At 43.2% G+C, this 13,009-nt stretch overlaps 1 protein-coding gene across 2 annotated transcripts in view; it reads right to left on the minus strand.

The window, feature by feature from the left end:
- MYO7A (myosin VIIA) overlaps positions 1-13,009 on the minus strand; it is a 182,542-nt gene that overhangs the window by 75,592 nt on the left and 93,941 nt on the right. For both annotated transcript variants that reach the window (XM_072610771.1, XM_072610770.1), the window contains 5 exons: positions 11,406-11,498; positions 4,939-5,033; positions 3,825-3,909; positions 2,401-2,619; positions 656-763 (listed from right to left, as the gene is read on the minus strand). In XM_072610771.1, the coding sequence (XP_072466872.1) occupies positions 656-763; positions 2,401-2,619; positions 3,825-3,909; positions 4,939-5,033; positions 11,406-11,498 (600 nt within the window). The remainder of the gene's footprint in view (positions 1-655; positions 764-2,400; positions 2,620-3,824; positions 3,910-4,938; positions 5,034-11,405; positions 11,499-13,009) is intronic.

The following is a 13,009-nucleotide window of genomic DNA, read 5'->3' on the forward strand; positions in this document are numbered from 1 at the left end:
CTGCCCAGTCAGTCCCAAAGCATGTATTAGATGCTTACTATGTGCCAAGTACTGTGTAAGCTCAACAGATACAAAGAAAGGTGAAAACACAGTCTCTACCTTCAAGGAGCTCACATTCTAAAAAGAGACCCTGGGGCTGGGTCTCTACCATTTGCTGCCAGACCTCCCTGAATCAGAACTCAGTAAGCTGATTTTGTTGTTATTGTTGATAAGTCATTTCAGTCGTGCCCAACTCTTCATGACCCCATTTAGGATTTTGGCAAAGATATTGGAGTGGTTTGTTATTTCTTTCTCAAGCTCATTTTCAGATGAGGAAACTGGGTTTCAGATGACGCATATTGGGTTAAGCGATTTGCCTAAGGTCACATAGCAAGGAAATGACTGAGGCTGGATTTGAACTCAGGAAAATGAGTCTTCCTGAATATCCACTGCACCACCCAGCTGCTGCCACCTGATTTTACTTTGGTCTATTTTCTACTGATGGATCCATCTACAAGGGGACCCCACCAACCTACCGTGCCACTCCTTTTCTGCTGGACCCCCTTGGTGCCTGAGAACACCATTCCTGGAAGCCTTAATAAATTCCCAGAACAGAAAGGAGAGAGAAGGTCTGGGGCACCTCTGGCCCTTGGATCTTGGGCCTTTCCCTGCTTACCTGATGTTTCTTCTCCGCCTCCTCCTTTGCCTTCTTTGCACTCATCTCCTTTTTCAGTTTCTCCTCCTCTGCCAGCCTTAATTTCTCAGCTTCCAAACGGCGAAGATACTAGGGAGGGACAGGAGAGAAAAGAGGAAGAGACTTTAAAACAGAGCAGATAGAGAGGAACCATGGTCCTCAGAAGGCCTTGGAACACAGGACTTTGGAGTTGGAAGTGAACTTAGAGTTCATCTGGCCCAACATTCTCACTTTAAAGGTGGGGAAACTGAGGCCCACACAGAGGGATTAAAGTGATTGATTCCGTATTTGAGCCCGGGTTCTCTGACTCCAAATACAATGCCCTTTCCAGTATTACTATGTTACCTTCAATGACATGTATATAAATTGTCACTGGAGTCAGAAGCATTGAACTCAGACTTCCGTTTGGCTGTTTACAAGCTATATGAGCATACAAGCCATTTTACCTTCTGAGCCTAGCTTTTCTATCTGTCAAACGGGAATGATAATACTAAATCTACCATCCTTACAGAGTTAGTAGGAAAAAAGTGTCTGGGAAACTTAAAAGCACTATAGAAATGTTGGCTATCATCGTTACTGCTTCAAGATTTTTATACCTTCATGAACCACTCTAGATCAGAAATTCTTTTTTCCAATATATTAATTTTATTTATTTTTAACCTTCTACAATCACTACGTTAAAACTTAGATTTTTCCCCCCTACCTACTCCCCACCACCCCCCTCCCTCCCCAAGATGGCATACAATTCTATATAGGATCTACACGTACATTCCTATTGAATACATTTTCAATATAGTCATGCTGTGTAGAAGAACTAAAATAAATGGGAGAAATCATAGAACAAACCAAAACATAATATACGCACACCCACAAAAAAAATGTAGATCAGAAATTCTTAACCTGGGGTCTGTGAACTTTAAAATATACCTGTGTATGTATGTATAAAGTACAAATATATTTATATATCGTCACATATAAATATAATATAAATACAGCATTGAGATACATCTCAATCACATATTTTATGTATTTTAACATAATTGTTTTCCTTTGTAATCCCATGAATTGTATTTTATTCACTTAAACACATCACTGTGCGAAGGGATCCTAGGCTTTACCAGCAGCCAGAAGGGTCCATGACACAAAACAGGCTAAAAGTTCCTGCTTTAGATATCTCTTTTTTTTTTAAATGAGCATGGTAATTTAATGTTTGATACACCCAAAGATCCAAGCTTTTGGGACAAAAACTTTTTATTTGACAAAAACTATTGAGAGAACTGGAAAATAACATGATAGAAACTAAGTATAGACCAACACATCACATATGACATATGGCGTATCTTGTATGCCAAGATAAGGTCAAAATGAGTATATGCTTTAGAAATAAAGGATAATACCAGAGCTGCTTTAGATATTCCAAAAACCCTGTCTTCTTATTCCACCCACCCAGCACCATGGTGAGGAGCTCCATTTGGCAGACTGAAAGACTGAGGTTTCCGTTTAAGTGGTTTCTGACCCCTGGACCATTAGAGGCCCAAGGGGCCTTGGAACACAGATAATGGAATGATGGAACACAGAACGTTAAAAGCTGGAGGGAACACCCCTGAGTCTAAACTCCTAGGAACCTGCCCAAGGTCTAACTTCCTGCTGCCCCAGGCCAATGTCCGCCTCAGGAGGGGCGGGCTGGGCGGGAGGATGGGGCTCAGACTCTCCCGTTCCCTACTCACCTCGGCCTTCAGGCGCCTGTGGAGTCTCCGGGCTATCATGCCCCTGGCATAGGCCTGCACGGTCAGGACAGCCCAGAGTCTGTGTCGGAAGGCTCTTCGTACCAGGTAGCCCCGACACCTGGCCTGGAAGTCAATGATCCGCCTTCGGGCTAGTCGGTACTGCTTGTGGAGTTTCCTGGACCGGTACAAGGCCTGGAGCCGCAGGAAACCAATCCTCATCTGCAAAGAAAGTGGGATGTGACCCTTCAGGGCCTGCTCCTCTGGGCAGCTGCGCCATACCAACCATCCTACCAATCGCTGCTCTAGGCCAGCTTGTCCCCCGCAGCCTGAGAGCTCCCCACACAATTCTCTGGAGACACTTTATCCCAATTGTCTGTAGTATGCTTTTGTAGGATGCCTGTTCTGCATCTCCCCCTTCATACTGAGGGTTCCCTGAGGGCAGGGGCTGTCTAACACCTCTAACAAGGGCCTTCCTGTGGGCAGATCCCACATCTCTCTTCAAACTGCATGCTCCCCAGAGTGGGGTCACTGCCTCACCTTCTGGCGGGGAGTCCCTGAGAGCAGGGTCAATGTCTCCTCAGACCAGAAGAGCACAGATTGAGCCTGCCTTTTCAGATTAGGTTGTCCCTGACGGTGAGGACCATGATTACTCCCCAAGGTCAGGGGCTGTGTCTGCCCCTTCAGACCAGGGCATATGAAAGGATAAGAGTCACATCTCCATCCCCTTTTAACTCCTCACAGTGCCCAGTTCAGAGTGCTTAACTAATAAGTCTTTCTGTCTAATTAACAGTCTCCACAATAGTTTCTCCAAAGCATGTCTAATTACTTCCAAAGAAATGTCATAAAATTCTCAAAAAAATTCTACAAAAAGTCTATTTTCTGTGCCCCTCATCCATAGTAAGTATTTGGTAAATACTTGCTAAATGACGAGGGGAAAAATACATCTAAGCTAGAAGAGACTTTAAGGATCTTTCCATTAATCCAGCCCTTTCATTTTACAGATGAGGAAACTGAGAACCAAAGAGAAAACAGCTTTGGTGCTTCCCCTGAATCCCAGGCTGGGGAATCAGTCCATTTTACCATCCCTTTAAGAAAAAGGTATAACCCCAAAACTTAATAATTAAAGAAAAAGTTGAGCACTCTGGATTACTTGTATACAAATCATAGTGCCATAGATCCTGCTGAGGAAACTGAGGCCTGGGGGGGGGGGGTTGTGACATGCCCAAGGTCACATGGGGAATAAGCATCAAAGGTAGGATTTGAGCCCAAGTCCCCTGGCTCTAATCAATGTTTTTTTGAACATACTACTTAGCCAAACTGGCTTTGTTCTGGAAATGGCCCGCTTTGCCCATTCATCATGAAACACAACCTGGTGACGATTGACCGAGGGGTTCCAAGGCTGCTCCTGTGTGAGGTGCACTTACCGCCCCATAGTTCTTCCTGCAGTTGTGGCCCCGCCAGTGCCTCTGAATGAGCGTTGCTGCATTCTTCAGCCTCAGGTAGTTGGACCTTAAAATCATCAGCATCAGCGTCAGCTTCGGAGGAAGCCAAGGCACTTCACAGTTTAAAAAGGGCCCCCCTCACAAAATTGTGGGAGTTAGGTAATTTAGGGATTACCATCCTCATTTTATAGAGGAAGTGACTTGCCCAGGGTCACACAGCAGCTCAGGAGCACCATTAGGATTTGGATTCACTTCTCCTGACCCAGATGAGGCCCAGGCTCTTTCCACAACCATACTCTTGATACCTACAAAGCTCCTCCAATTGAGTCTGTAAATAACTGTGGGAGGGAGGCAGGCTAGGGGTTATTTTATCCCTTTTACAAAGGTAGAAATTGAGGCCCAAGGAGTGGAAGAACCTTGGCTGAGGTCATATGAACAGTTAAATATTAGCACAGCTTGGGGCTAGAGCTCAGATCCCCTGACTCCATTATCTGGCCTGGGCAGAAACACTGGGCTCCCCCTTCCCATGCCCTGGGTAGAACGAATGGACAATTTCTTCTTCCTCTTACTATTGTGAATGAAAAACACTGTCTTTTCTTCTCAAAGATGACAGGGAGGTGGGATACATATATTACATGGGTGGGTAGTATGATAAAGATATTTATTGTGCGTATGTGTTTCTGATGTGAGCACATATATGTGCCAAGGCACACATATATGTGTCCAGTATCGTGTGATTCTGTGAATGTATATGTATATGAATGTATAACTTATAAGTGTGAATTCATTTTGTGCCAAGTAAATACAAGTACAAAATGCTTGTAAACATATATGGGAGCTATGGATTTGTCAGCCTGCCATCCGTGGGTTCATGTACATGCAGATTCATGTCCATGAGTGAATTTGCATGCCAACATGGTATACATGTGCCGATTCAATGCCTAATTCAGCGTTTCTCACATGGTAGGGGTTTGATTATATGCATGTTAGTGAGTTAGTGTATATGCATATATATTTGTCTACCTGTCCATCTGTCTGTGTATATTTATACGTAGGCTGGAGTATATCTATATGTTTGTATGTGGACATGAAATACCTGTCTTTAAATCCTCGAATGACTTTCTGAAGGAGGATGACTCGGTCGGTGATAGCTTTGTCCCTTTCAATCTCAAGGAGCATGTCATGGTGATCCTGGGGAGGAAACGCACCATCAATCATCCTGTGGAAAGGGGGTTCTAAGCCCCAGGAATCTATGAGCTTCCAAGAAATCTTTTACTAAGCAACCTTTCTGCTAGTTCACAGATTCCAAGCTCCAAAGGGCCAGGCCATATCTCTCCTTGGAAATAAGGCTGTCATTATAGTATCAACTGTTCCGGTTCTATTCATCCCCTTCATCATTGCTTATAACTCAGTGGTATTTCAGTACATTGATATAACATAATTTGTTTTTGTGGACTATGTATTTTTATTACAGGAATTTGCTTTTCTTTAAAATGAGAGCAAGTGGTAGGGAGAGGAAACAAAGGTTTGTTAATATAAAAATAAAATACAATTATTAAAAACTTCTAATTGGAGGGAAATTGGGTTGCTGTTGAGTTTCTAAACTAGTGGGGGACTGGATTCAGATGGGACATAGTGTTTTGGTTTCCTGATGATATCAGACATTGGAGTTATCGTGTCTGAAGTTGGCAATGGGGACTGAGACTGCTGTTTTGGTGGAAAAGGAAGGGTACTGTGGGATGCCAAATACTTGGGCAAATTTCTAGGGGATCAGAGGTCAGCAGGAAAGAAGATACAAGGCAGTGAAATCAGAGAATTGGTTTCCTTATATAACACCCACCAGAGTTTTCATGATAAAAAAACTGGGTATCCTGCCAAGATTATGTGCATGTTCTAGGGAGAAGCAAGCCCTGAAACAGAGGAGGATTTTGTCTGGCAAAGAGCTCCCGATGCCTGTGGGTCAGGATAGCCAGAGGAGCTGAGACAGGTCGGGACGATGACACTCCCTGCTGGAAGCTGTGACTTGTGCTTAGTGCTTTACAAATATTACATCATTTGAGCCTCACAGCAATCCTGGGAAATAGGTGTCATTATTATCATTGAAGGAACTGAGGCAAACAGGGTTAAGTGATTTACTCAGGGTCACATAGCTAGTAAAAGTGTCTGAGACCAGATTTGAACTCAGCACTCCCAGCAGCAGGCCCAGAACTCTATCCACTGAGGTGCACGGTTCTAGCTGACTGAGACCAAAAAAACTCCCATCAAAGAAGGCTATTCATTGGAGAATGTCTTGATTTGCCATGAATTCAACTTTTTCATCCAACTATTAATATAATTTTTTTCATTGACTTTTATGAACTATGTGCTTGCAAGGAAAGTTACTAACACTGGTTGGGGTTGTTGAATGAATTTCTTAAATTCCTAGATGGGATGAAAGTTTTTTTAAAAAACCTCTTCTTTAATGGTTTGGCTAAAACTTCCCTTCCTAGACCCATTATTCCTTTTCACATACATGTCCAGGCAAAAGGACTCCTTGCTGTTCCCCTCAAATTCATCTTCTCCCATCTCAATTTTTTTTAAACATTCTGTTCCTCAAAGTCAATCCCAGCTCCAAAATGCTACGTTCTAAAGACCCTACCAGTACTAATATTCTGCTATTTAAGATCTAAAGTCTCTTCTTGTTCCAATATTCTGTGTTCTGAGATTCCTTACAGATCTAACATTCTATGTTCCAAGGTCCCTTCCAGGTCTGACATTCCATTCTTTCAACTATAACATTCCATTTTCTAAGGTCTCTTTCAACTTTAATATCGTGTTCTAAGGTCCCTCCCAGTCCTACATTCTTTGTTCTAAGGCTCCTCCCAGCTTTGACATTCTGGGTTCTAAGGCCCCTTCAGCTCCAACATTCTATGTTTTGCTCCAAGGTCCTTCCCAGCTCTAACATTCTATGTTCCAAGGGCCCTTGTAGCCTGATGTCTTTATGAACCTCCAGGAGTCTGACCCTCTCTCCAATACTAATCTCCTGGAGCCATTGCACATCTCCAACCTTATCAGAGTTTTTCAGAGTCCTTTCATATCCAACAGCTTGGATCACACCACAAATCCAGAGAGGAAGGCAGTACAGGGATTATTAGCCCCATTCTATGAAAGAAGTCTGCTGAAGGACACATGAGGATCTTCAACTCAAGCCCTGGTCTGCTACCAAGTGCTTCACAATGTCCCTTTAAACTGGGTAATTGTGAGTCTCCTATAGAGTCAAACTTCTCCCAGAGATGCAGGTCCCCTGTAGAAGCCAGAAATCACTTCAAGAGTTGGGCCAGGACCCAATTGTCACACAAGTCACAGGCAACTGGTCCTATAGGAACAGAGACATTTTTCTTTCCCATCATCCCCACCCTTTTGTGCCCTAGACAAGTTTTATTTCATTATGAAAGATCATAACAAACCTCGAAATATGGTGTAAATCTGTCCTCTTCATAAGCAATACTAATGACAGATTTACACAGTGTTTTGAGGTTTGTTAAGATCATTTAGAATAATAATAATTTAATTAATTAATAACAATTATTTCCTTTGACTTACATAGCACATCCCCCAAAATGGTTCTGTGAGGTGGCTAGTACAAGTATCACTAGTCTCATCTTACAGATGAAGAAACTCACTTGCTTTAGCTCTCATGATCTAGTGAGTGTCAGAGCAGGACCTGAACCCAGGCCGCCCTTGGGCCCTCCTCCACCCATGCTGCCTTTTACCATGTGAGGATGCCTTGTTGTGAAAGAAGGCTTCTCAGCATGCACGAGAGTGACCTTCCATACTTCCTGTCTCACTAGCCCTGCTCTTCCCCCCTGTGACCTTTCCTGCTCTTCATTTCCTTCTCGGGCAGCTGGCCGAGCCAGATAATACCCACCTGGTCTGGGGGGCTAAGAGGAGCATCAGAAACAGTTGCTGAGAAATACACAGGGACACGTGGGTATGACTTACTGGAGAAAAAGGTGGGACTGAGCATGTCCAAGCAGACTAGGCAAGAGCTGCCAAGGAACTAGCTCTCCTCTTCTGTCCAGAGAACAGAAAGGAGAGAGACTCTGCCACAAAGTCAAGTTAGTGCTGACACCCCACTTATAGACTCATTGACTGCATCATGAGCCAAAGACTGTTAGGATATCACCTCTCCAATCAGAAAGGGACCCTAGAAAGGGAGCATAGACTGTCAGAGGTGGAAGGGGTCTTGGAACATGAAATATCAGAGCTGGCAAGGACTTTAAAGCACAGAATGCTAGAACTGGAAAGGGCCTTAGAACATGTCATGCCAGAGGTGGAAGGGGCCTTGGAAGAGGGAATGTTTCAGCTGGGCATAGGCATGGGCAAGACAGCTTTGCTGTAGGTGTCTTGAGGTCCAAACAACTCTAAATAACCTTTGAACTTTTTAAAAACAGTAAAGTGTGAGTATGAGTATATGAATGATTATTTCAGAAAACAGGCAAAATTCTGATCAGTTTTTAATCCAAGGATTGTATCATGTTGTGTAATAATACACACTTACGTGAGAGTTTCCTGCCTTAAGATTTAGACTACTCCATGGACATTATGAACAAACTTATGCTCATTCATCATATTTATTAGGCTGGACATACTCAGTGTTCTAAGGAGTACCTACTATATTTCCTTTTGTAAATAAAGCAGGATAAAAAATGTATTTTACTTTTCACCATTTCTGCATTTAAATGCACACTGTTTTGGTCACCTTTCCTTTTATATTTTCTCTTCTCTGGAATGACTACAATCATTCCAGATTGTGCATGTCTGATGGTTGAATTAGGCATCTTCCTGCACCTCCTCCTCCCCAGTCTGACTGCTCCCCCTTTTTCCTGCTCTTCTCTAGGTGCCTGGGTAACTAACAGTGCTTTGTAGTGTTGGGTGAAATTGTTTCCTTCATTTCTCAGAAAGACTAAACTTTTGCTACTTTTTTCTAACCTTTTGCTCTTTTTAAAATAAAAGGAGTCAAGGCTAAAAGTTCCCTTAAAAAATAAGACTCAGTCCCTGCCCTTAAGAAGCTTGTCACCTAGGAGGGGAGACAAGAGACATAGCATCAGCCAAAGCAAAATGGGATCAGAGCCACAGGGGAGGTGCTTCATGCTCTGGGGGTTCTGAGAAGGGAAAGATGCCAGGACAAGTTTTCTGGACAAGGTGGCACCCAGCCTTGGAAGATGGGTAAGATTTCACAGAAGATAGTGAGATCCAAGTGTGCCTGAGCACAGAACACTATTTCAGGAGGGACCTGGAGGCATGCTCCGCTTCAGGAAGGGCCCCCCTCTCCTGACATCTTGTCTTCTCCCTTACCAACAGCTTGACCCTGAAGTTCTGCTTTCTTCGCTCCTCCCGCTCCTCCCTGCTCTGCAGCTTCTCTTTAAACGTTGTCTTCCCCCATTAGAATGTAAGACAGGGGCAGTTTTGCTTGCCTGTGTTAGTGCTGGCAACACTTAGTCAGGGCTTGGGAATCAGTCAATGCTTTATAATCCCTCCACCCTTCCCTCCCTCCCCCCCCTTTCTCTCTCCTTTGTCTTTCTGTCTCTCCTCATTCTCTTTCATTCTCACTCTCTGACCTTGTGCTCTCTCATCTCTCTCTTTCCTCTCTCTAACTCTCTCTCTCTCTCTCTCTCTCTCTCTCTCTCTCTCTCTCTCTCTCTCTCTCTCTCTCTCTCTCTTGAAAATGGAACAAGAAAAGGTAGATTTTTCTTTGCCACACAAGAAAGGTCTTGAAGGCCAGGAGGAAAAACACTACAAAGGGCCCATCACTGGTGGGGAGGCAGTACTAGTTATATAAAAAGGTACAACTGTCCAGATGATTAAAAAAGGGGAGGGGGGGCAATCACTGCCACATTTCTAGCCCACCTCCACTGGACCCATTTTGAGGTGTATGGAGGACTAGATTGACAGAATGTAGCAGGGTGCGTGAGTGTAGGAGGGCCAGAGCAAGAGGGACTCAGCTGTCTGGACAAATCTCTGAGTGCTCTGTGGCCTGCAGAGGTTCTACAAGGAGTCTCAAGGCCTATAAGTGAAAAAGTTGTAGCCTTGACATTCCTTATACTGTTCCTCCTTCCAACACCCCTACTGCTGCTGAAGGCTCCATTCCATCATCCTTCCAGTCACCCAAGCATGCAACTCTAGAGTCATCAGAACTATTCCTTTTCTCTTCTCCCTCACCCCCTATCCAACTCAAAGTTTAAATAAGATAGGGTTTCTGCCATCAAAGAGTTTAGAATCTAATAGGAGGATAAAACATTAACATAGATAATACACAAGCTTACATGATCAGTACATCAGAGAGGAATAAACAAAATTTGCTATTTGAGTTTCAAGAGGGAAAGTTGTTATGGACAAAGGAATTAGAGAAAACCTCATATAGAAGGTGGAAAAGAACTGAACAGGTGCAAAGGGAGAGGGAAGGCTATTAAGCATGGGGAACAGCATGAGCAAAGGTAAAGAAGGTGGAAAGTGCAGGATAGGTCCATCTTAGAGACCATGGCTCCAAGCAAAGTCAAGATGGAGGAGTCTAGACCCAGAACCAACTAAGCTCTTCCAATATTGCCTTTTAAAATGTTAAATTATAATTATTAAGTTAATTAGTAAATCATTAAATTAAATGTTAATTAATCAATTGATTAATTAATTATTAAATTTAAATATTAAACAATTATTTTTTAAAATGCTGCAAATCCATTTTGGAAACAACAGAGCCTGTCTGAAAGAGACATTTTTCTAGCCTAAGACAACTTAGCAGATCCTCAGGAGAGGTCTGTAACACTGGGATAGGCCCATCTCCAAGTGCAGGAGTACCAGCCAGTGGTGGTCCTTGGAGGCAGGCACCACAGTAGCAGCAGCTTCCGGAGCTCTCAGCTCAGATACAGTAAGAGAGTCAGACAACTGGTCAGAAAGAGATGACTGAGACCCTTCTCTGGTACTGGGTGCAGCAGATGCAGATTGGCAACTCTATTTCCCAGAAGCAGTTCTGGGTCCCTGTTCCAGGATGGAGAGGAGCCTTTTAATCAGTCACAAGGGAGCAGGAGCCCTGGTTACAGTTTCAGGGCCAAGAGAAGCTCTATCATCATTCGAAGCTACTCTGATCAGTACAGTAGTCTAAGACAATTCCAAAGGACCCATGATGAAAACTGTTTTCCACCTTCAGAGAGAGAACGGAGAAACTCTGACTGCAAACTGAAATATAATTTTCTCACTTTATTTTTTTGGCTTTGCTTTGTAATATGGCTAATACGGAAATATGTTCTGCATGATTTCACATATATAATTGATATCATAATGTTTGCCTTCTCAGTGGTAGGGGTGGGAGGTAGGGTGAGAATCTGGAACTCAACATTTAAAAAGAAAAGAATGTTAAAAATAAATAATAAAATGTTAAAAAAAAAAAAAAGTACAAGGTGAGCTTGGAGACAGAAAGCAATATGGTACTGTTTGTGGAATTCCTTCCCCCACTGCAGAATAAGTGACCTCTTGCACCTTCACTCTCCTCCAACCACCATAAACCCAAGATGGATGGTCATACTTTACCTTCAGAAAGATCTTAGTTTTGCCAATCTGCCAGTCATCATGCTTCCCTAGTACGACCTCCGCAATACGTTGGCAGGTACCCCGAAGATCTTCCTGGAGAGGGGAGAGTGTTGAAAGAGGAAATAAAGTTCGTCTGGTTTGACTTGTTCTTGATGAAGTCATTCCATGTTTTCAGGGCCCTCCCAGCTGTGATATTCTACGTCTAAAGTTCCTTTTATCTCTAGCATTCTGTGTTCTAAATTTTCTTTCCTTCCATCTCTTACATTCTATGTATTAAGTCCCTTTCCAGCTCTGACATTCTGGGTTTTAAGGTCCCTCCTAACTCTAACATTCTATGTTCTAAGGCACTTCCTAGCTCTGATATTCTATGTTCTAAGGTCCCTCCTAGCTTTGGCATTCTATGTTCTAAAGTCCCTTCTGTCCCTAACATTCTGTGTTCTAAGGTCATGCAAACTCTGGCAATCGACATGGCCCCTAAGCTGGGACCTGAAGGAGCAGGGGAATTTCAATAGATATAAATGAGGAAGAAGTATATTCTACCTGTTGATATCCTCATCCTCCAAGACTCAGTGTAGGTGGTTCCTGGCCTGTAGTCTACTCTTCAGTCATTGATCATCTCCAGTGCCTCTCAGCTTCCCACTCTCTACCCAGCCTCTAAAAGTATAAGCTGTTTTCCAGACCACCAGAGGAAAGACCTGTCCCAAGGAGTCCAACCTTATCTTCTTCCTTAGCTGAGTTACTCCAAAGTAAAAATAACTTGTGATCTCTTGAGTGCTCTCAGAGCTCTTCAAAGTACTACTAGATGCCATCACCTCTTCCCACCAGCACCATAAAATGGGCCAGAATGGTCTTACCATAATTTTCATTTGAAAGATGATAAAACTGAGGCCCAGAAAGGGAGAATGAACTATCCATGGCCACTAAGGAAATTAATCACAGAATCAGGACTAGAAGCCAGGTCTGCTGACTGTGGACTCCAGGCTCTTTTCCCAACCCTCAGCTACCTCCACTGACCTGAGTTCAAATCCAAGCTAATCTACTTCTCCGTAAATAAGAGACTTGGTCTAGATGACCTCTTAGGTCTCTCTTGACTCTAAATCTATGATCCTATGGTACCCATTTCAAAGCTAGAAAATCCTGTCACTTCATTTTTCTTCTTAAAGGTGACATATCAATCAATCGATCAATAAACATTTACTAAGTGACTATGCTGTGCCCAGTACTGTGCTAAGAGCTGGAAATACATAAAAAGGCAAAAGATGCTCTCTGTCCTTGTGGAAATTAAAATCCAATGAGAGAGATGACGCACAAACAAATATGTACAGAGAAGGTAAACATAGGGTGAATAGGAGATAATTAACAGAGGGAAGGTACTAGAACTAAAGAGGGATGGGAAAGGCTTCTAGTGAAATATGAGATTTTAGTTGGAATTTAAAGGAAGTCAGGGAAGTCAGTAGTTGGAGCAGAGGAGGAAGAGGTTCCAGACATGGGGGACAGCCAGAGAAAATGCCTGGAGCTGAGAGATGGAGGGTCTTGTTTATGGAACATCCAGGAGGCCAATGGCCTTGGGTAGAAGAGTATGTGGTGGGGAGGAAGGTATAGGC

The sequence above is a fragment of the Notamacropus eugenii genome, chromosome 5 (genome assembly GCF_028372415.1).
Source record: "Notamacropus eugenii isolate mMacEug1 chromosome 5, mMacEug1.pri_v2, whole genome shotgun sequence".
In the NCBI taxonomy this organism is placed as follows: Eukaryota; Metazoa; Chordata; class Mammalia; order Diprotodontia; family Macropodidae; genus Notamacropus; species Notamacropus eugenii.